General features: G+C 47.6%; 1 protein-coding gene across 2 annotated transcripts in view; it reads right to left on the bottom strand.

The window, feature by feature from the left end:
* SPTBN1 (spectrin beta, non-erythrocytic 1) overlaps positions 1-24,967 on the bottom strand; it is a 543,544-nt gene that overhangs the window by 98,521 nt on the left and 420,056 nt on the right. For both annotated transcript variants that reach the window (XM_085612597.1, XM_085612598.1), the window contains 6 exons: positions 10,081-10,305; positions 9,616-9,705; positions 6,383-6,661; positions 5,974-6,104; positions 4,240-4,444; positions 3,555-3,929 (listed from right to left, as the gene is read on the bottom strand). In XM_085612597.1, the coding sequence (XP_085468723.1) occupies positions 3,555-3,929; positions 4,240-4,444; positions 5,974-6,104; positions 6,383-6,661; positions 9,616-9,705; positions 10,081-10,305 (1,305 nt within the window). The remainder of the gene's footprint in view (positions 1-3,554; positions 3,930-4,239; positions 4,445-5,973; positions 6,105-6,382; positions 6,662-9,615; positions 9,706-10,080; positions 10,306-24,967) is intronic.

Below are 24,967 nucleotides of genomic sequence, written 5' to 3'. Positions count from 1 at the left end.
AGCCGGGACTCTGCCGGAGACCAGAGCCCTCTGATCTCCGCCTCTCCCAAGTGGCCTCCCGATCACAGGACGGACGCATCCGTCACCACTGTGTGCTGGGAGAGGGATCTGCCACTGACCCAATCGTGATTCGTGAGTCACCACTGCAACTGCTATGCAGTGCCCTCCGAGATCCAGACATAATCGGACAGGTCGCCCTGATGTTGCGTCCACTGGAACTTTAGGTCCCACTGCAGAGCCCGCATATGCCATCTGGCATGTGTCACCAGCAAGATGCAGGAGGCCATCAGGCCCAACAGAGGGTCATCCTGACTGAAACCCGGGACAGAGGCTGAAAGATCGGAATCATAGCCTGAATATCCCGGACTCATTGCTCGGGAGGATAAACTCGAAACAGCGTCGAATCCAGAACCGCTCCAATGAAGCGGAGCTTCAGAGAGGGACTCAGGTGCGACTTCGGCACGTTGATGGAGAACCCCAGCAAATGCAGGAGGTCGGCCGTAGTCTGAAGGTGGGCGGCGACTGTCTGGGGCGAGCCCGCCTTCAACAACCAGTCGTCAAGGTAGGGGAATACTGACACCCCGGACCTGCGCAGATGAGCTGTGACAACCGCCATCACTTTCGTGAACATCCGAGGGGCGCTGGTAAGGCCGAAGGGGAGCACGGCAAATTGAAAATGCTCGTGGCCTACCATGATCCGCAGGCAACGCCGGTGGGCCGGTAGGTCGGGGGTGTGAAAATATGCGTCCTGCAAGTCCAACGCTACCATCCAGTCTCCAGGGTCAAGGGCAGCTAAGACCTGAGCCAGAGTCAGCATCTTGAACTTCTCCTTCTGGAGGAAGCGATTGACGTCCCGGAGGTCCAAGATAGGACGCAGACCCCCTTTGTCCTTCTTGGGGACCAGAAAGTAGTGGGAATAACAACCACTCCCTACTTCCGGTCCAGGAACGCACTCGATGGCCACCTTGGCCAAGTGATCCCCCGACATGCAGTGGCACCGAGGTGGCATGGCAGGAGGGGAGGACTGAAAGCAGAGGGAGTACCCGTGGCAGATTATCTGCAGCACCTATTTGTCTGATGTAATTTCTCGCCAGTGAGGGAGGTGGTGGCGGATCCTGCCACACACCGGCGTTGGGTGCTCCCCGAAGCTCAGATTAGGAAGGTTTGGAGGCGGAAGCAGCGGGGTGGAGGTGGACGAACCCACACACGCTGGGGCTGGGTCTGCACAGGCTTAGGGGACGGGCGCGCCTGACTGCCTCTACCTTGGCCTCAAAAGGAAAGAAAACCAGGAGAGGCCGAGCTCTTGGCAGAAAGGCTCAAGGACTTGGCCGTAGCCCGTAAATCCTTAAAGTGCTCCAGGGCACTGTCAGCCTTGTCGCCAAACAGGCGGGTGCCATCGAAGGGATGTCCATAAGCGAGCTCTGGACATCGGGTGAGAACCCGGCCGAACACAACCAGGCGTGACGTCGCAACGCCACAGTCGTAGAAATCGCCCTGCCCAATGAGTCAGCGGTGTCCAACCCACACCGAATGGCGAACTTAGCCGCATCCTTACCCTCAGCAATTGACTGAGAAAGGACAGTCTGCACCTCCTCAGGACACTGAGGCAACACCTGAGCAACGGCATCCCACACAGCGTGGGAGTAGTGGCCCAACAGGCAGGCGGGGTTCACCGACCGCAGCCCCAGGCTGACCTTAGAGAACAACCGCGTCCCAAACTGGTCCAGCGGTTTAGAGTCCTTATCCAGCGGGCCGTAGGAAAAGCACTCGGACGTCGAGGCCTGAATGACCAGGCTCTCAGGCGTAGGGTGAGTTGTCAAAAAAGCGGGGTCACCGGGCGCCGGCCATTGGCGCCAGGCGACGTTCTTATCCACCGGAGCCCCTGTGCCCGGCCTCGACCAAGTGCCCAAGAGGACATCGGTAAGGGCGCCATTGAATGGAAGTAATGGCTCCGACGAAGTAGACGCTGTCTGGAGCACCTCGGTGAGGAGGTTGGTCTTGAGGGCCACTGTGGGGAGGTCAAGATTAAGGGCCTCAGCCGCCCGACGGAGGACCATTGTGTAGGAGGCACCTTCTTCCATCGTAAGCGTGGGGAGGCGAATCCCGGGTCCGACGAGATATCAAGGTCGCCCAATCCTGCTCGGAGTCACTTTGCCGAGCAAGAGGGTCCTCGGACCATTCCCAGTCCATGAACGGTGTCGGGAACAGTGCCGAGAACGGCACCGGCCAGGGTCGGACCATCTCCCAATGCGGATCCCAGGTCGGAACAAAATGGTCCTGGAACCAGGGCAAAGGAGAAATAAACCGCACCCAGTGTGGCGCAGAGGGCGGCGCCGGATCCGGCAACACCGCACCTCGTGGCGCTGGGGTCAGAACACCTGGCGCAGGATCCTGTGGCGTCAGTGGCGGAGTCGCTGGGCCAACAAGATCTGGACACGAAGGCGTGCCGGCGGGAGCCCGAGGCCTAAAAAGGTGGTCCATGGTAGCAAGGAATTCTTGCACCTGTTCCGGAGTCGCCAACGGACCCGGGTATGGCAGGTAGGCCGCGGGACTCCCAGGCTCCAGGGGAGCCTCCGCGGGGGAGCCCCTGTCCCCCGCGTCCGGCTCCGGGGAGCAACGGGGGGACGTCGGAGAGCGAACTCGCTTCTTCTACTTCTTTTTATGGCGTCGCTTACCGGAATCCGAGGGTGAAGACTTGGAGCCAGAGGAGCAACGGCTCCGGTCCCGCGAGCGGTCCCGGGAGCGGCTCCTGGAACCGGAGCGGCGGCGTGACAAATGCCGGACCTCCAGCAACTTCCGACACCGCTCCCGCAAGGCCTTGGGGGCCATGGCTTGGCAATCCCGGCAGTCGTGTGCAGTCTCCAGGCAGTAAAGGCAAACATCGTGGGGGTCCGCCACTGACAGATTCCGGCGACAGGCCCCACCGGACTTAAAGCCGGGCATCCCTACGTGCACCAGGATAAAGATGAGGAGACAAAAAGTCTCAAAATAGTAGTCAAAAAGTGATTAAGGCGCTCAATCCGGATCTGCGCTTGCTGGCGCGGAAAAAGAAAGAACTGACGTCAGCGCGCACGTACTCTCCGTGGCGTCATCTCGGCGCTTACGACGCCAGTGACAGACGCGGAGCTGCACGACGCCACTTACTGACGTGCAGGGGTACTGCTCAGCGGAACTTTCCGGATCCAAACACCTGGGGATATTCTAAGGTAAGGAATCTATCACTAACGGGTCTCTTTCAGATCTTTGTACCAATTTACATTGTAAGGGATTTGATCTCTTTATACACAAGGAAGGCAAGAGGGACTCCGCATGCTCCCAATCACTGCATCTGAAACTGAAGCAGTAGTTTGGCTCCATAAAATCAGCATGCCAGCTGCTGATCATAGATAGGTCACACAATTCAATTGCCACATCAAGATCTGGACACCATTTAATAATACTTCAGTGGGTCCATCACTCCTTTACTGCACCTGCAAGCTCAGAAGGCACTGAAAGAAGACCCGTAGCACAACAGAAAAATCTTAAATATTTCAAACCTGCTTATGTGCACTCACCTGTGTGCCTAATGCCTGGATGTCATGTTCGAATGTTGTGTGCATCCGTTGTAGTGTTTCCACTGTATTTTGGTCTCTGCCAAGCTCTTCTGGAAGTTTCTTGTGTTTATCCTGAATGCGTCCATAGATTTCCTTTGCATCATGGTAAAATTTGTGAAGTTCATAAGAGGCAGCGAGAATTTGTGTTCTTGTATCAATCAGCTCAAGGAGGTCTGCCCAGGCCTCATTCAGACCATCCTTCCATTCGGCTATCGTGGCTGCATCAGAATGTCCAGAATTGATGAGTTCATCTGCCATGTGGTTGACTGTATCAACCCGCTCCTGACCAATGTTTCCAGTGTCACGGGCAAATTCACGGAATCTCTCCTGTAACATCTGAAATAAAAACAAATTATGACCTTTAGAAAACACTTGCATTCGTTTTTACAACAGTGTGACCTTTAAGTAACGCATCTTTTTTACTATTAAAATAAAACAAGCCTTCATAGAACTGATTGGAGACACCTGCTGTAACGTCTCAATAAGTGCAGATATGTCAGCATCACAGAGTAAATGAGAATGGTGATGGGATACAGGCTTCCTGTAGATCAACAAACGTCTAAGAGCAGCATTGTGAACCTACCATACACATGTTGAAGGAAGCCAATGAAGTATGCACTTTTGATAGCATGGTAAAACCACTCACCGTCACATGTTCATAGTCCTGTCCCAGCTCATGCGATCCAGCCACCACCTCCCTCTCAGCTATCCACTGCTCCAGGTCATCCACCTCACGGTTCAGCTGGAAGAGTCGCTGCCGCTCATCCAGTTTGCCTCTTCGCTCCTCTGACAAATCCTTCAGACCAGCATAAAGCTTATCAACCTGGGACTGTCGCATGCTAATGCGCTCACTAAAAATAAATAGAAATTGGACCAGTAAGATTCTTTAATGAACTGGCAAGATGAAAAAAATAAATGTGAAGTTTTCTTAGCAAGAATTACCACAATATAAGCTTTGGAACAGTTTTCCTAGTGATAGGGTTAGCACCAAAAAAATTGAACCCATTGTTTTGTTACTAAAGGAAATGGGTCCCTATTAGTTTAAAATAAACAAGAAATGTTAAGGGTCTGTGTAAAACGTCAATGCACAGGCACAGAATTTAATAAATGATGTAACCAAAGACTATAACAGCTACTCAAAGCTAAAATGTTGTAACTAAACATTTAAACAAAGTTAAACAAAACATAAAAAAGGGCATCATATAAGAAGCCAAGGAGTGACTGTCATTGGATTTCAAGACAAGATACTGAACTTTATGTTCAGATTATAAATAAATGTTAAGATTTGCTAGGTCTGGTACAGCACAATCATCATGCCAACATTTAAAAAAAGGATTTTCAGATAATGCCTTCCTGGCTCTAAATATCCAGATAGCCCAGATGAAACAAAATGTAGAATATAGGTTAAGAAAAACAAACCCAAAGCTGTTAAAGTACCTTAAATAAACAAGGATTTATCAAAGCAAACCTAGTGAACTTCCTGAGTATTTCAGTTCCTTATTAGTGTATACCATGATCTTTGTCTTCATTTTAATTAACTGCTGTGGGGGAGAGACAGCTTAAATCTCTATTCTAGAATCAGATAACTAGAGCAGGACCTAGTTAAAGTGCAGTATGTCTTGTTATAAGGGAGGCAAACAATCTGAAGTGATACAAATGTAATGTGTCTGCCTAGTAGTTCACTTTCTATGCACTCATCTCAACTGATGATATTCACTAACTCCAGATAAAGGTCACTCCTCTGACCAACATATGCAATGCTTGCTAGTACTCACTTTCACATGAACATCAAATTTAGATCAGCCACATGGCTGTAGCTGCCTTCATTTATGCCATGTATAAACTGTGGTCCACAGTACGAATGAAACTTTTTGAAAGACTTAAGAGACTAAAAAATAATGACTCCCAACAGAATGAAGTGTTTGACAGATGGTGCGTTTTTAATGGTACTTTGTAGTGTTAGAGATAGGGTACATATTACCTTTTTTTATTACCTTTCTATTCATAACAAGAAAATAGAAATATCATAATGTCTTTAAAAACAAATTGATTCCTAGAGAAGCTGTGCCACTGCCTTCTCTTTCCTCTACTTCCTTGCACTAAAACCTGCTGATGCCATAAAATAATTTAATCTCTAACCTTTCTAGCTCGTGTGTGGAAGCCACTTTTGCTGTTAGATGCTTGGCAGAAAAGGAGATGTAAGGCTATTTTAGTAGGTGTTAGGAAAATAGAGCAGGATTCCTGCTTCCTCGTCACTAGGCGGAGTGATACACCTGCTACCAGCACTGCTTAAGATTTCTAAAACAAACCGTAAAGCCCTTAAGTTATTAATCTATGAACAAAAAACAATAGCTTGACAACACGATTGGAAAATATGAACCTCTCTGGGTGGCTATCTGCCACCAGCGCTCTACTTGTCTTCGAGAGCTGATGTACGGTCTCCGCATAATCTTCGACTGCCTGTTCCAAAATCTGATGCTTCTTCAACATAGACACTGCACTCTGTTCATCCTGAAAGAATTGAAGAGAATTAAATTTTTACATTTAAATCTCCTTCTAATTTAGTCCAATACCAGCATATGAAGTTGAGGGAAAATGCTAAATATGCTGCCAGCCAGATAAATAGGCTAGGCATGGAAAGTGGGTTGCAGACAGCCATCACTGGGGAGAAACCCTTGCAATATTCAGTCGTATGAGCAAACCTTATAGAAACAACTTATGGGGGCCTCTGCAGCTCAGGTATGTCATTATTTGCACATTTACTGATTTTAAGCCATCAAAACCTTCACCTTTGCTTTCTCCTCTGACATCATGTACAATTCCTGTTCACTCATCCACGCTTCAGCCTCAGCAGCATCAAAGTAATATTGCTGAGCCTTGTGGGATTCCTCCAGCCTCTTATGGCGTTTCTCAGTTTCCTCTATCAGGAGATTCCACAGCCTCTGGAGATCAGCAAGCCTTTGGTTAATGGCTTCTGCATTAAGGCTGCTATCTTTGAGAATATTTTGGCTCCTCTCGAAAATATCATCATTCCGGTGCTGGTGGCCCTGGATCTCCTTCTGAAGAGTCTGAAACGAAAAGACAACTGAAAGTTAAAAGACTCTAAAGAGGGTGGAGAGTGCAGCAATCTACTTTAATGTATTCATACAGCTACCCACATCTATTAAAAGCACTACATAAAAAATATATCACAAGCAAACAGAAGGTATTTTTCTTCCCCTGGCTGCATACAAGTGTGATCCCATCTAAAACACATTGTGATTCAAGTACATGTCAGAACAAAAGTGGGGATATCCATTTGACTTAAATAATGTTTTACATAATATTATACTGACAGGTCAGCTGAATCCAAAGGAGTGACCCTTCTAGTTAATAAACTTTATACAAGCGGGAGGGCGTGCCCAGAGAATTATTGACAGAAGATGAAGGCAGGGGGTTTGAGGGGCAGTTGAGGGCTGTCACAACCCCCACACCGGCCTGCATCCAAAAAGGTAATAAATACTTTATAGCCACCAACCAGCTCCTTGCATAATACTATGGCTACTTTAAAAAACATTTTGTGCCACTATTTAATGGCTGCTTTCTTTGTTTTTGGTGATTGTAACTGCCCATTTTGCCCTGGTGCATCAAGGATTTTCTACTGAATTAGAATAGACTGGATGACTATTGTTGAGAGTCTCAACAACGAAAGAACACAAAATAATTTGATGATACGTTTTGGATTTCATAACCTGTTGTGTTACATTGAAATTATGGATGTTGCTGAATTTAAAGGTACATTCACCAAACCAAAAATCCTGCACTGATGATTTGATGAAAAGTATCTGAGAACAAAGTTTTCTCAGACATGATTTTCTCATGTAATTTATCGATGGATGTCAAATGAGAATAATTCTGTAAATTCACACATTTCTTTTGATTACTTCTCACAGAACCGGTTTGTCAGCTGGTCTATGGTGTTCAACAGAATCTTCACCTTTAAGATCTAGTTACGGTCTAGAGTGCAATCACCTTGTATTAATGACCAAAGTAAGGCACTGGTGGACCCCATGTTGTTGAAACAAGGGCAGTGGAGTGTTAAGCAATTCATAATGAAAAGGCTACTTGAAAATTTGTGGAAACATGCGGTTTCATTGTACTCTGTTTCAGCAATAATTACGTGAATCTTGCTGCTTCATAGCATCTGTTGTCCATTGGGGCATAGTCTAGTTTTAAATTGGTATTATTATTTGATGAAACCTTTCAAAACAACATCACACATCCCATTTCTATGCCCATTCAATGTACATTCGTCTTCGACATCATTTTATAACTCCTACATTTTAAAATCTGAACCCAGTAGCATTTTGGATTTTTTTGTCTGTTCAAAAGCAAGCTAAAGAAAGCATAGTAGGAAATACCATGTTTGATCCAATGTGAGGCAAGCCCCCCAGTGTTTTCTCCTTGCACCCACTTCCTTTTTTGTTTTCATCCTTTTACACCTTCAAGAATGAATATTTACTGAAATTACAATTCTTTTCATTGTGAAGTTTGTATAGAAGTTCTGCTTAATAAACAAAATGTGTAATGTCTAGGAAGGCCTCTAATGTCTACATGTGAAGGTAATTATAACAATTTTTTAAAACTGATAATGTATTGGGTCAAATATGGCATTCTGTTAATGCCACAAACCACTGTGCTGCAAGGTTGGGCCACAGGAAAATATTTAGCAATGGTGAGCTGAAATCAAGCCCTAACATTCATCAAAAGCAACACACAATTTAATTCTGCGAGAAAGACTTTCCAAATTTGTAAACTGTGACCATCTTCAATACAATGTAGCTTGTACAATCCACTAAAGTTGACGACGATAATAGGAGGTCACATTTTTGTGAAGAGGAGTATTCAAATTCAGAAAAAAGGCGCAATAGTAGTTGCAATGCTTCCTTCACAGCATTATGAATGGTATAAACACAGACAATAGATTCTTCAGTCTCTCTGCAGAAATTTTTATCCAAAATTGAGTATACAATGCACAATAAAACCAAGCATTACATAAGAAAAGCTCTCCTTATGAAATACCTAACCATATGTACCTAAAATTGTTTTTTACATTATTACTGGAGCCTGTGACTAAAATACAAGATTCCTCTGAACATAAAGTCCCATGACCTGGACCGAACCAACACCAGCCCTTGCCTGCTACAGTTTACATGCACATGCTCCATCAGAATTCCAGTCAACATCACCATATGCTGGCTTTGGGGTGTGCACCCTAGAGGTATCTGAAGATATTGAGAGCCAAAATTTGCAATGATGATCACAAATTGCCCTTTTATGTTCAGTGGTTAAGGAGATCTATTTGCATATACTCATGAGTGTAGAGATGATTAACTTTCTTTCTACACCAGTGACCACTAATACACTTTTTGGAGGAGTTGGAAAAAACGAAACCGCTTATGCTAGGTTTCACGAATAAATAGGTTTTAAATGTTTGAAGCAAACCTGTATAGTTGGAGTGCAGAAGCTCTTTCTCTGATACGAATAATTATAAGAATATACAAGTATAAAGCCTACTTTTTTGGGGTAAAAAAGGAGGACTTCTAAGGCCCATGAGACTGCCACTCTGAACACAGGTCAAATAGCATCAGGGCCCACCTTCATGATCTCAACTTCCACTGATGAGAGTTTGTGTAAATATATGAAATGTGGTTGGTAGTTTCAATCTAGCACTTGGTGGGTGTCCTACGCCTGTTTGGGTGCCACGAGGACGGTGCAAAACCATTGAAGGTGCTGCCTTCCAGCAGTGATTAGTTTTGAGATCTTGTATGCACACCAGTTCCATTTAAAATATTTGAAATGATATGTCTTTGTACAAAGAATAGCAAAAGCAATCAGCTCAGCATAGTTGTTGTAGGGTACACGTGCTAATAGAGGCTGCCATGCTGAACTAAGTCCTGTACCAGTATTTAAGTTCCTTTTAAACTCTATATTCTTCATTTAGAACAACACTGTTTTAGGTGTAATACTAATAATTGTTTACCTGATTTTTCTTGATTAGTAGTTGCACGGTTTGAAGGTTATGACCATGATCTGTAGATGTTGCAATAGGCATTCGTTCTTCAACCCACAGCTGAGAAGAGAATAAAACAGAGTCTAAGCCCTAGCTCAGAAAAAAAGAGTGTGATCAAAAAATAGATCACTCGGGTTCCATATTTGCTAAGGTCGACAACATTTTATTTTTCTCACATTTACAATACACTTTCTACAACAACGCTCTAGGGACTTGAACGCTGAATTAAGAGTATCCACATTCACAATGAACCTATTTAAGACTAGCCTTAAACTATATCTACATTTCTATAAAGTTTTCAGGTGAGTTTTAGATTCTTACTGGAAATTTACTTAGGGTGATGAAATGTTCGTTAGATTTTAACTAAACTTAATCACATGATAAAAAGGAATGTCCAAATGACTTCTATGGATGATCAATGAGCACTATACTTACAATCTCGTCTTCCACGTCCCTGTTGAATTGATGTATTTCTTTGGAGGCCAGCAGATAACTCTTCCTCTCAGTCAGAGGGGCCAGTAATTGTACAAACCTCTTCTCCACGATAACACGCTGCCCATCCACCTCATCAGTGCTCTTCCCCTCCTGACTCAGAACTTGTGCTTGGCTTTCCAACTCTTCAATTTCCTTCTTTCGCACTTCCATCTGATTTTCCAGCATCTAAACGCAAACAAGAATCAATACATTCAAGGATTCAGACATACAAATTAATACAAGCTAGACAGTGATTCAGGAGACATACAGTCTTGTCAGGTACAAGGCATTTCATTATTTGCAGGCTATTAATATGTAGGACATAAGAGCAACGTGTTCTCAGAGAAAATATTGAGCGTCTAAGATCTCTAGCAAGAATGATAGAATTTTGCAAAACATGGGCACTCTAAGGATTTTTTTTTTTATTGCAATATACTTGCTGATGTGGGTATAGGCATTTTATGATGGTCAGTGACAAAGGTTCATCGTTTAAAAAACATCAGCTACCAATCCTTGCATCAATCTGTTAAAAGGTAATGTGTAACATGTCATACGGCTGTATACACCAAAGGTTTGCTCTTGTACAACTGATCTTTTTATACAAGTATGGATATTATCCGGGAATCCACATCAATTGTTTTTTTATTGGAAAGAAGTCTGAACCCTACGACCCAAAGGACGAGTTACTTACCTTCGGTAACGATGTATCTGGTAGAGACACAGTCTAGCTGTAGATTCCGTAACTTAGAATATCCCCAGGTGTCAGACTGGATCCGGAAAACTTTCCGCAGCAGCACCTCTGCGCGCCGAGGGGCGGCGCCACTCGGCTCCGCCCTGACGTCCTCCACGGACGTCACGTCAGCAGAGCCATATATGCCCCTACCGGCGCACTGACGTCACTTTTCATCGGAGAAACTTTTCCGCGCCACAACGCGGAGCCACCACTAAAAACTGTGAGATTATGGGAACAGTGTGCGAAAAAGATGAAAAAGCAAAAGAATTCGAATGGTGAAAAATAGCACCATAAAAGACAGTGCCAGGCACTGTATATTGGAAACTAGTGAAGGGAAAGAGCAGAGCACTGCTCTGAGAAGCAACCCCGCAAAAGCGAAGGCTGAACCTCCCCCGGAGGTAGAAGATGATGTGAAAAAACATCACGGCAGACGACAGAAAGTCTGCAGCCGCAATACATAATCATGAAGGACAACAAGTCCGGAACACATAAGCAACAGTGGCGGCTGGTGACATTTGAAAGTGGGGTGGGGGGGGGGGGGTTACATTATTTTTTTTTTAAATAACTTTTTATTAACAGCAAAATGTGCAGCATTACAGCAGTCATGACACATGCATAGCACCGACATAGACGGAATACATGTTGGGCATATAAGACAGTAAGCATTGCATTGATGACAGCTAGGTCAAAGACACCCCCAGTAGCGGCACATTAAAGAGGTTATTCTCGACCCCGTTAAGGATTAGGGGGACCCACCACACAGTATCTCGGCTAGGTTCCTCCAGACGCTCAGGACGATGCCCCAACTCCCAAACTGTCTAGTATGGCCTGTCTCTCTCGTCGGAGTTCTATTGTGGGGGAAATGCAAATGTCCCCCCGATATCTGTTCCATCGTCCCCATTTGTGATCCCACTTTGTAGGGCAGCCTCGACCCTTATAGACTGTTTTCTCCGCCACCATAGAGAAATCCATATCAGTGGCCCATGCGCGCAGCGGTGGAACAGCGGCTACTCCCCACTTCTGGGCAATATTCCGTTTAGCTGTGGCCCAACCCAACGCCGCCCACTCCTGCTCCGCTTGGGTGAGGTCGGTATCATCCCATACATTGAGGAGGCATAGCTGAGGGGAGGGGGCGATCGCCTTACCGATGACCCGTGCCATCTGCCGTGTGACTTCTACCCAATAGTGGTGTATGGGAGGGCAGGCCCACAATATATGTAGAAATGTGCCAACTTGATGACAATTCCGCAGGCAGAGCTCGTCAGGACGCCTGCCTAGTTTACACAGCAAGGGTGCATCGAAGTACACACGGTGCAGCACTTTGAGCTGAACCAGCCGGAGCCGCATTGGTATCGCCACCTCCCGAGGGGAGGCCAACGCATCCCTCCAGTCTTCGTCAGATAGGTCACCCACATCTGTTTCCCACCGGGCCCGAGCGTTCTGCATTGAGTCAGTGCGATTATTAATTAACCTTTTATACGTTAAGGCGATAGCCCTGCGGTCCATTGGATCTAGCAGCAATCTGTCCTCCAGAGGCGAGTAATTCGGAAGGGAGGAATCCGCGGGTAGGGCGCGGTCGATAGCATGGCTGATTTGTAGATAGCGAAAGTGCTCCGAGGGAGCAAGCTGGTACTTGAGTTGAAGCTCTGCGAATGTCGCCAGCTTACCTTTAGCCCAGACGTCCCCCACCTTAGAGATGCCAATAAGATCCCACTTATCGAATCCCGCGCAGGTGCTCAGCCGGCCTAAACAGTCAGGTTCCCAGAGTGGGGTGGCCTTAGTCAGCCGTCCGCACCACCCCATGCGCCTCTGGAGCGCATGCCAGACCTCCACCGTTCGGGCGGTCGGGCCAGTCAAGCCAAGGTTCTACGGGTTGGAGTACAGCGCCCGGTTGTACCCTCCCTTCCCCATGAGCCAACGGTCCATTCGAAAGCTGGGGTCGTCATAAGACCCGAACACCCACTGGTTGATCGCAATCAATTGCGTCGCTTGGTAATAAAGGCGTAAATCTGGCAATCCAATCCCGCCGTCATACCAGCCCATAGTCAATTTTTGCATCGCGATGCGCGGTGTACCAGCGTCCCACAACAGCCCACGCAGTGCTGCATCGATCTTTAAGAAATAGGACTCAGGGATGGGTACGGATGTGTTTTGAAGGGCATAGAGGAAACGGGGAAGAGCTAGCATCTTAAAAAGGGCCGCCCTTCCCAGGAGGGTAAGGGGCAGTGTTTTCCAGTGAGTCACATCGGATGTCAACCGCTGCAGTGGGCCCCCCAAATTACGCTCGTGGAATACTGCTGAATCCATTGTTATGAAAATGCCCAGATATTGAAAACCCTGTAGCGCTACCGGTATGTTATATCCCCTAGGGCTCATCGGCGGGTCACCCCAGAGTGGATACATCTGGGATTTGGACCAGTTGATCTGGTACCCAGAGTGGGCCCCAAATATATGAAAAATGTGTAGCGCTCGACGAATCGAGCGTGCAGGGGAGGCCAGGTACAACAGAATATCGTCCGCATATAAAGAGATGCGATCTTCATGAGCCGCTGTCCATTTAAGGCCCCTGATTTCGGGGTCACTCCGGATCCAGACCGCGAGCGGCTCCAGTGCCAAGGCAAAGAGGAGCGGCGATAGGGGGCAGCCCTGCCGTGTGCCACGTCCGAGGGAGAAGGATGACGAACGGTGGTTGTTGACTGATACATGGGCCGTGGGCAAGGTATATAGCAGTCGAATCCATTCTATCAGCCCGGGACCCAGCCCAATACGGGCGAGGACAGCGAAGAGATAATCCCACACCACCGTATCAAACGCCATCTTAGCATCGAGTGCAAGCAATAGCGCCTCCTCTTGGAGTGTTTCCGCCCGCCCCAGGACCCAGTGGACACGCCGCCGATTACGCGCGGTATTGCGGCCAGGCATAAAACCAGACTGGTCCGGGTGGATCAGGGCCGCGAGATATGGAAGTAAACGGTTGGCTAGCAGCTTTTGGCCTCCACGGCGATCAAGGAAATGGGCCTGTACGATGCACACTCATCCGCTGGTTTGCCAGGTTTGCGTATCACCACTATTGTGGCATCACAGATTTCGGGAGAGTACCAGTCTCATAGCATTCCTTATACAGGTTGAGCAGGTGGGGCGCCAGCTTCAGGGTCATTGATTTCACGAATTCTATCGGGATTCCGTTGGGACCCATGGCTTTTCCGGAGCGGGTCTCCCGGATAGCCGTCTGAATTTCATCAAGCGAGATGTCCGCCTCCAGGGACTCTCGTTCTTGCTGGGAGAGACATCTCACGTCTATGGTGGCCAGGAGGGCCACCGCCCAACACGCCTGCGAGTCTTGCGGCGGGGTATATATTTGCTCATAGTATTTTGCAAATAGTTCGGCAATGTTTTGAGGGTCGGTGATCAGTTCCCCATCCAGTCCTTTGACCGCCCCCAACCAGCGCGCTGCCAACTCTTTACGCTCCAGCCAGGCCAATAGCTTACCAGTGCGTTCCCCCAGCTCATAAAGTCTATGTCGGGTGGCAAGAGATCGTCGACTGGCCTCCTCACAGAGCAGTTGTTTATAGTCCCGCCTCTTAACGTCAAGTAAATGTTGGGTCTCGGGGGCTGGGGTGCGTGAGGTCTCTTGCTCGAGCTGTAATATCTCCGTCTCCAGCTCACTAACCCGTCTCCTACATTCAGTTTTGTGTCCCACCATCAGGGACAGTGCTCGTCCCTTGATGACCGCCCCGATCGCGCCCCATAATGTTACCGCCGACGCCTCATTTTCCTCAAAGTAGTAGTCCGTGTCCCGTCGCAAGGAATCTCTAATATGCGGGATTTTCAGCAGCCACGGCTGGATCCGGATGGGAACAGGTTGCCGCTCCACTCTCGCTCCAAAGAAAGATACTACCGGGGAGTGGTCAGAAATCCCCCTTGCCAAGCTGGAGGAATCGGTGAAGTGTTGGATATACTGCGCTTGAGTAAACAGATAGTCAAGCCGAGAGTGACTGCCGTGCACTCCAGATTGAAAAGTGTAAAGCGTGTCTCTGGGGAGCGACCACCTCCAAATGTCCACCAGGCCGAATGCATCCGCAAAGTTACACAGTTGCGAGCCCCGTGGGTCACCCCTACGGGGTGGAGAACGGTCTACTGTCTCGTCCATAGTCAAGTTAAAGTCGCCGCCCATAACCACCGCACCCTCCGGAAGGGTCGTCAGGATTGTCCCCACATCTGCCAGGGTCTGGCGCTGGAGGCCAGGCGGCGAATAAACTGAGATTAGGTGGAGGGCTCTCCCTTCCCAACTACCAGAGCAAACCACATATCTACCCTGAGGCTCAGCGTGAATGGTGTGGATCACATAGGGGCAGCCTTTTCTCATGACAATCCCCACCCCCCTGGATCCCGAGGTAAATCCTGAGTGTGCCACCATACGATACCCTTTTCGGTCCAGGGCCTGACAGGAGTTAGGCAAAAACCAAAGGAAATGATGGACGGAGTGTTGAACATTGCAAGCACTCACCCCCAGTCAACTGATCTGGGTTTAATCCATCACCGTTCTTTAGCCCACTCTGCCACCCCAGTTCAGACATGGCCATATGCAAATCAGTCTGACCCTGTGCCTCATGGGAACAGTCCAGCCCGAACTGCCAAGCCATGTCTTCCCTGGACCGGAAACAAGCTTCCTAGGACCGGATTCTGGCAGGAGTTACCCATAAGATGAGTTTCTTGGAGCAGCACCACGTCTAATCGATGTCGGTGTATGTATTGTTACACTATGCTCCGTTTAATTTTGTCGCCTAGCCCGTTAACGTTCCAGGTCATTAGACTAAGTCTCTGAGCCATAGCCACTGGAACCTAAGAGCAACATGCAGGAGTGATCGGGGCTAGCAGCGTACCGGGGCCACACTGTCAGTACTCACCATAACATTGCCCACCTCCCCCCGCCCCTCCCGTAGACAACTGAGACAAGATCAGAATTCAATAGGCGAGTAGTCCGTGCCGTGCATTGACAAACGTGACCGTGTGGACCTGCTGCAAAAAAACAATAAATAACAACCCCCCCAACCAACGCAGTCCAAGAAACTACCCCACCCTCCCTGCTCCCCTGCAAAACGGGACCACAACCGCCCGCCTCCCCCAACATGCAGAGTGCCTGTCGCCCCCCCACCAAACCTTCGAGGAAACGTGTATTGCCCCACTCCCATCGCACCAAATGACAACTTACACCAACCCTCCCCTCCCCCCCACCCTACTCACAACTAGTCAAAGAATTCAGTTTAACCACTGCTCGAACCGCCAGAACCCCACTCCACCCCATAGCTGCGCACTTGAATCAGGCTCCCCCACACCACTCCATCAAATAGGACTTGAATAAACACACAGTTGAGAGGAGGCCATCGATGACAGTGTAGGCACAGCTCACTCCCATCCGCTGCCCACACGGGGGACCCAGTTGGCTGTGGCAGCACAAAGAGTGCCTTGCACTCCCCCGGCCTAAGTGTCATATATACAATGAGTAATATCCCCGTGAAGGTAGCAGTCTGCCTCGTGACCTCTCAGGGGAGAGGATACTGTGCGGCCATGGTGGATCCCATACCTTCTTACCACCGTCCAAAGTTAATGTTCTCCCACCAGGCCATGGGGGGCGTGACATTAATGTTGTACTGCACTGCGGCGAGCGAGCACGAACAACCTACGGGGGGTTTCGGGGGGGGGTTCTCCCCCCAAGAATTTTTTTTAAAAAGTGAACAAACGGTGCATTTTTAAGCAAATTTGAGAAAGCAGGAAGGTTAGTAAAGCAATTAGTGATGGGCCTAATAAACATAGATCGGTCACTGCACCTCCCCTCCCTTCACACAGCTTTGCTCTTGTTGCTGAAAGAGTACAGCACCATCTCAAAAAGTCTGACAGCCAATCCTAATGGTGCTAGGAAATGTGGGCACTTCACAATCTGAACCAGCAACCACTGTACACCAGCCAACGCATACAAGCTACAAACAATGGCCAACCTGCAGCATGCATTAGTAAAGAATTAAAATGTAATATCAAAAGAAAGTCAACTTTAAAAAACAGAGCAAATGACGAGTCCATCCCTTATTTTTACACGTAAAGTCAAGAGCAGTCCAGTCTAGAGAAGCCGAACAAGTTGGACACATTTACTGGGGCGACTCATGCATTATCCCAAAATGACCAATCAACGTACAGATCTCAGTGGCCCACCTGATTAACTAAAGCCACCATTGGTGCTTTTCACAGGGAGAGCATGTATGAAAAATGTTTTGAAACCAAAGTTTAAAAAACTAATTTCAATAGCATACATCATGAAAATGGTAACCCTTTACGATGAAGCCTAGCACGACTGTGGTCCTTAAGGAAAACGTCACACGGCTGATTCCCTGGTAGCATTAACTAGTGCACATAGGAAGTAAATAAATATTATATCCCAAAAGAATATTATACACACTAAACTATTTCATTCTTAATTTACTTAAAATATGGCACAACTAGCTTCTAGAGAAAGTATAAAGATATGCGGCACATTACACTACAATCTGCAGTATAAATAAGTGCATAATAATGTATTTAATGAAAAGGAAAATTCTGCTGGGAAAACTTAATTTCATTCTCCCACTTATTGCTGAAATCAATTGTTAATGCCCACCTCCGTACCACAAGCAAAAGCATTATTATAAATGAGTTGGGAACTCATATGTGACATACTTAAATGTGTCTTGGTGTACACCGAGATTTAACATCCACTCGACTAATGAAACTTGCTAAGCAGAAGGAGTCTGCCTTCTAGAGAAACTACAGATAATTTTACATTTAGCGAATTCCGCGTGCCGTGGCATGTTCACCACAACAATTTGTGAGTGAATTATTTCAGTAGCACCTGCCTCACAAAGTGCTTTGTTTTCGGTACAGAAATAGCTCGGATTTTCAGCGAAGTCATTATCTAGACATCAATAAAGTAAAAAAAAACCTTAAACTTACCTGACCGGGCGGGTCCGCGCCGCCTCTGCTGTCTGCTCCTGGGCCGGGGTCCGGTGTGTTGGCGCCTTCTCAACATTTTTATGCGTGAGTGGCTGGCAACCCCTTTCAGCCAATCCAGACGCTGCTCCAGCAGCGCCAGGATTGGATGAGGGCAGTGATAATCCCTGCCCATTAGGAGACCGGGGGCTGCGCATGAAGCAACCCTCGGTCTCTTAAGGGAAAGGCTAGTGCGCATGTTCGGGCTGATCGTAAAAATGATCAGCCCAAAAACGAACATGCGCACTATTGCGCTGTCACTCAACCCTGAGAGTGCTTCCGCAGCCCCACCCCCTTCAGCGTCCATGTTCTACTTCTGATGCTAATTCCAATCATGAGTCCTGATTGCTGCAATTAGCGTCAGAAGTAGAACGATTTCCGTGGCATTAGTGGGGCAACCCCCCCAATGGATGCACCGCCACTGATAAGCAAGGACAATCTACCCCAGGAAGGCACCAGAAAGGGACGTGGCATCCCCACACACATAAGCATACCACGTGGATGGAAGAAGCTGGACACCCACAGAAGAGCTCGTAGGATGAGCAGACCGAGGCGAAGACCACGGACACCACAGGGAGGAATGTTGCCTGCGCGACTCTGCTGTCTGAAGAGCACAGAGCAGATATAGATTAAGAAAATATACGTGTAAAACAATGTTTTACCTGATTAAATACCAGAGCACGTGAAAAGTACCAACAGTCACATGGAAACAGAAGTGGACAGGACAATGTCCAGAGTCGCAAGCGACATCAGCCGCCTGCCTTAAGGAGCCACGGTCCCCCGCTAAACAGATGAGGAGATGGAGCCAGACAAGATAGTGGAAATAGAGAGGACCAACCTAATGGCCCAGGGACCCAAGAAATGAGTATCCTGAAGGGAACACTCCCCTTGAGAGTGTTACAGCAGGAACCCAATGCCGAACTGTGGAAAACACCTGTGCGGAAGCAACAGGGAATGCGGAACAATTCCCATATGGTAAGTGCTCAGAAAAGGAGGGCATGAGGCAGTGCACAGCAAAGACGTACGCAGCAACGCCGCCACCTTCAAAGACAAGCCCAGTAAGGGCAGAGTATAGAAGCGATAACACAAACACCCTATAACAGTAGACATACCAGGGTGTACTCCAAATTGGCGGCAGCACCAATAAACGTGCCGCCCAGCTGCTTTTTCTGGCGCAAAACCATGACAGTGTGTCATCCGTGAAAGAACTATTCTTGAACTGAAGAGAACAAGGGCCCCAAGAGGCAGTGGTCAGCAAAAGAAAGCAGCCATCACGGACAAGAGGAGCTCTATGATGCTAAAAAAAGGGGACCTTGCGAAGGCAGGCGAAGCATAGGCCGCATGGTAAGGAACCCATACTGAGGTATAGAAATACTACAGGCGACTGGAGCCTACTGTAGCCGAAAGTGCAATTGAGCGATACTAACGTTAGGATCGCAGAACAGAAGAGAAGATGGACAGCTTGACTCCGAGAAGGATGCCTGTGAGGAAGACTCCATAGGAGCGTGCCAAGGTAACCACTGAATAGCCAGCAAGTACCCCACATAGGGTACATTTTAACCCCTGGAAAGGGAGCCGTCTTGAGCAAAGTACACATTCAGAGGGCTGAAATGAAGACAGAACCAGCCGTCCGACCGTACTGAAGACATACTGAAATGGCGGAACAACCGCCTACATTTTCGGGGTACTATGCATAGAACCCGGAACAACTTTGAAAACCAAAACAACAAGGCAACATCGCTAATGCAGCAGATAAAGATACTATAATGGCAGAAAGTTGATAGTTACGGCATTGCCGACATGAGGCGGGACACCGCTGAATCTGCATGGCTGTCGAAAAGTTCCAAGCCATTGAATGGTAGATCTCTAAGAGCATCCTGAACATTGTCTGGCGAATGACTGTCGCGCAGCCATGCATGGTGGCGCAAAGTCACAGACCGAGCAAGAGCTCTACCCATAGAGTCAGTGGCATCAAGGGAAGACCTTCGGGATAACTGCCCCATTCCCCTGCCATCATGAAGAAGATGATGTAATTCTGGACGCTGTCCTTCAGGAAGAGAAGGCAGAAGGGTCTCGAACAAGTCCCAAAGGGCAAAGGAAGCGTGCGCTAACACGCAAGACGTACTCAATGCGCGGATGCTCGCACTGGCAGAGGCAAAATGCTGGTGACCACATGCATCCGACCACCTAGACACCCAGGTGGGAGGTAACAACGGCAAAGTGGAGGAAGACTACAAGTCAAAAGCCGCCAGAACAACCAGACCCTGAGCCCTAGGGTGAATGGACAGGCAGAGTGGATCACCCGGGGCAGGACAGTGTCTGCGAGCAATGGCCCGATAAACAGGGTCACCAGTGGAGGGCCTCGCCCATTTGCCAAGCAGGATGTCAAATAAAGAACCCCCAAGGGGTATCAAAGGCTCCACCTCAATAGGCTCCATGTGGAGAAGATCCAGTAAAGGATCAGAAGGCAAGGAAACCACCGGGGGCTGAAAGCGAAGAATAGCTGCCGCCCTGTGAATAGCTTGTGCGTAGGCAGCACTAGCCTCAGTCGCCATTCTGGGAAGCGACATCAAACCGTCAGTAGGAGAGGGTTGGAGACTAACCCGACCACTAGACAGTAGAACTGGAGGAGCCTGAGGTAGGTCTGAAGGCCACGCAAAACTAGGTACCTGCACCATGGGGCACAGAGAATACCTTGAACCCGGGGAGTCCAATGGGACGTCAACCTCTGGCAAATGAGGAGGCATAGGCACCGACACCGGCGTCAACCGACGCCGCGTGGGAGTCACATCAACATCCGAGGAGTCCAGAGGATTATCCTCATAGAAAGGCGGAGGCGTCGACATTGGTACCGGTGTCGACCGACGCCAAGTGGGAGTCGAACCGACGTCGACGACCTCCAGAGGGGACTCGGCCGGGGCGCCGCCCGATGGTGATCCTACCGCAACAGGCGGAAAGGAACGACGTCGACAGGGCGTCGAGCCCGACGCCACCTCCGACGTCAGCGCAGGAAGCCGCGTAGGGCTATGCGGTGACCGGGCGGGTGGGCTGGATGGCACACTGGGCTGGCCCTCTGGGCCATATCCCATCGGCGTCGTGTCGACTCCGGAACTGGAGTCGACGCACACAGCCAGCACCGAGGACGAATCCGCCGGCGTGAATCCGACAGGAGTGCCTTCCACCTCTTTGGGGGTGACCCAAAGAAAGATTGGAGGGCCTTTAAATAAGCCTCCATTTGGGTCCTCGTCGCTCCAACTCCCGGAAAGGGAGGGTATGTAGGAGACGACTGCCGGACGCCCGTGTCTGGCAAGGAGCGAGAGGAACAGGCCCCAGCGTCACGCTTATGGGCGGAAGATCTCCGCGACTTACGCTTGTGCTTACCCACCTCAGAACGACGTCCGCGGGAACGACCTCGGGAACGGGCCCAATCCTGAGAAGGAGAACATTGATGCGAAGGTGCCGGGCCGGACAGCCGTGCGGCCAGCAATTTCATACGATGCTCCCTAAAGGACTTGGGTTTCATTTGTTGACAGGCGTCGCACTCTTTGGAGTCGTGTTGCACTCCCAGGCACCACATACAGATGGCGTGCGGGTTCGTGACAGACATCTGGCACGCACAGGTCTCACACGCCTTAAAGCCCAAAGGGATCGCACATTGTTCTGTGATTCCGAAGGCGTCGAAAAGGCCGAAACAAAACAGGCCAAGGAACTGCTGGTTTTCCTGGAACCTCGTTGGAAAGCGGAAAAGAAGAAAAACTAACAATCCACATCAATTGTTTTTTAATAGGAAATTAGTCTGAAACCCTACGACCCAAAAAGAATGCTTCCCTCGACTATAAATATGTGATCATCATGTGACATATCACGCAAGAGATCCATCTGCCAATGTGAAATTATCTGAAAAGTCAATGCACTTATGAAGACTCACATATGACTTTGAGTTAGTGGAAGAGGCATAGACTCACCTAGCAAAATTAGCCTTAGAGTCAATTGGTACCATGGGTTAGAAAAAAAAGTTGTCCCAGAAACCAACAATTGTTTAAAAATAACTTGTTCTACTCGAGGACAGGTTGTTGGATGGTCACATGCCGGAGCACGCCATCTCCCTCGCATATAAAAAACTAATCAATAATTCCCCTAAAAGAGAAATGGGTGGCGGATGGACTTGAGATTGACGATGAGGACTGGGTATGGGCGCTGGCGTCCCCTAGAGAGGTGGCAATTTCGGCCAGATTCCGGCTCATACAACTGAAGATATTGCATAGAGTATACATCTCTTGCACTAGACTGCAGGCGATGGGACGGGGGGGGGGGAGGGATTGTGCAGGCGGGGCTGCGGAGAGACCGGCTCCTTCTTCCATATCCTGTGGAACTGCCCGAGTGTGCGGAGGTACTGGAGGAGGGTGGTGTCTTGCATGCAGGAGGTATGGGAGGTAGAAATACGCCCGGAGGCGAAGAGATGCCTCCTCAACATATGGGAACCCACGGACCTGCCTGTGAAAGGGAATCTCTGGGTCACACTGGGGCAAATGGTGGCTAAAAGGAACATTGCCCGCCTCTGGGGCGCATCCGCTCCGCCGAAATTGGCCGAATGGCAAAGAGACATGGACTGGTGTATGCTGCAGGAAAAGACTGTATACACGGCACGAGGGTGCCCCCGGAAGTGGGGGGAGGTGTGGTCCAAATGGAATTAATACAGAGGTTACATCTGTGAGCCCCCGCAGGCTCGCCGCTCCGGCTTGGAGGCCATAGACTGAACATATTGACCGCTTCTAGCTAATTCACAGGAAACTCTAACTCATACTGTCACTGTGTGTCACCGGTGTTCGAATGACGTTAATGCGAATCCATTGACCATGTTGTTGATTTGTTTATTTCTGCAAATAAAAAGAAATTAAAAAAAAAAAAAAATAACTTGTTCTGATGAAATTACGACTTGGAACAAGTCAATGTACTAATATTAAAACTCATGCGCCCTGTCCATGAACAGGCAGTTTGGCATGCTCCAGAGATAGTATTCATTGGTAAATTACTGAGCTGGTGGCACTGCCCAAGACGCACACAAGCTTTGCTGCACCAGCAGGTGGTTTTCAAATGTAGAAAAGCTCTCCTGCTTCTGGGCATGTAGTGCAAATCTACCTGAAATTACAATTTTGATGGAGTTTATTTTTGTTCACATTTTAATTTCTGTTCACATTTTACTTAACATTTGCTCAATTCCTTAAATTGTCTAGGCCGCCTCTTCATTTGCATCCAAAAGCTTATGGATGTATTCACAAGTACATCCACTCAACTGCTATGAAGATTTAGCTACCAGACCAAAGTTAAAAGGGAACTTCTTCCACGAGGGGTGTCCTGCTTCTTATGCCTTGTTCACTGTATTTAATAAATCAGTACGCCTACATTTTGTATTTCTACTTAAAATGCTCAGAGCTGAAAATGGAGTCAATACTCTTGTATATTGATGATCATGTATTTATATCTGTGTGTGTATACACAAATATGTAGTATGCATTACAAATTATGACGGAATGGCTTTATTTATAAACTAACCCTTGGCAAATGCGGTTTCTGTTAACCAAAATGTAAAATGTGTATACCATATGACATTTTTGTAATTATATCAAATGTAATCACATAGGTTTATCAAAATGATGGTACATTTAAAACATAACAGTTTATCTAAAACAATGTCTGGAATCTCATTACTGGTGAAAATCAATAAGGCAATGGTACATTTTCTTAGATGGTTACCATCCTAAAGGAAAATAATCTTGTATCTTTACAGGTCTATAAGCAGATGCCTTTCCTAAAGGCACAATTAATTGAATAACAAGAAAAAGAAAAAGAAAAAGATTAAAGAATGCACTCCTTCCCTTTTAATTTATCATTGTCGTCCTGGATTGAGAAGTTCTAGTGAATTAATGCGTGCGAGCAGTCAGTGATCTGTCCCAATGATCACTAGTCTGAAAGAGAGTTTCCAAAAGGACGCGCGCTTGCGCTCCAAACTGTCGCACTGCGGGGACAGGAATATTTCCATATTTTACACAACTATATTAGTGATCATTGGGACAGATCACTGACTGCTCGCACGCATTAATTCACTAGAACTTCTCAATCCAGGACGACAATGATAAATTAAAAGGGAAGGAGTGCATTCTTTAATCTTTTTCTTGTTATTCAATTAATTGTCCCTTCGAAAGTTTGCACCCCATTGATTAAAGTTTCGTATGAATCAAGTACTTACCACGTATACATGCATCACTCTGGAGGCAGCGTGAGGACACCAAAAAAATCGGAATGGTGCTCATGGAATGTTAATGGATTATAACGGATCAAGATAATGAAGCCAGTTATATGGGAGGTCTCTTTTTTCAAAATGTCTGTTTTTTCATTATTTATAAATTTTTCATATTTGTATTATATTGTTTACCTTCACGCAATTTTGATTGTATATTTTCGACATGTGTTTATGTTAATGTATGGTTCATAGCGGTAGAATTATGGGTTGGTTGAGAAGCGTAGAGGTGTGGGGATTTTGTGCAATTGTGGTGGTGGGAGCAGATTGACATATTTGTAGGCTGTTTCTTTAAGCGTTTGAATTTCAATTGGATCAGGTCATGGGGTTAAAACCACACCTGAATGCTGGAGTGCACGTGTTTATAAAATAACGCTCAGAAAGGTTCGTGTTAAACTGAATGCTGGCAGAGGCGAATAGACGTGCACATTATGAAGAGGCTGCCGGTTTCGGCTTTGAAGGTGATTTAGTAGTTTATAAGCCACACTGTACTAAAGGGATTCGGCACCAGTTTAAGTGGGAGCTTGTATGAAAAGGTTTCACGTTGGACAGTTTATGTTAGTACGTACAAGGGTTTGGGTTTCATTTAGCGTTAAGATGTTATCAGTACGGGCTAGACTTTGGGGTTTTTATTCAGCATTTAGTTTTCATGCGCTTGATTAATTTGAACTTTTGAGTGCATGTAATGGGGTTATGGGGTGGTGGGACACATTGAGCACGTTTAATTTCTGGTTTCGATCGTAAACAAGGGTTAATAGAGGGTAAAACGATCGGGGTGTGCAGTTCAAATCACTTTATTG

The sequence above is a fragment of the Triturus cristatus genome, chromosome 6, assembly GCF_964204655.1.
Source record: "Triturus cristatus chromosome 6, aTriCri1.1, whole genome shotgun sequence".
Taxonomy (NCBI): domain Eukaryota; kingdom Metazoa; phylum Chordata; class Amphibia; order Caudata; family Salamandridae; genus Triturus; species Triturus cristatus.
Note: the sequence above shows the minus strand (reverse complement) of the source record. Positions and strands in the feature narration are given on the sequence as shown.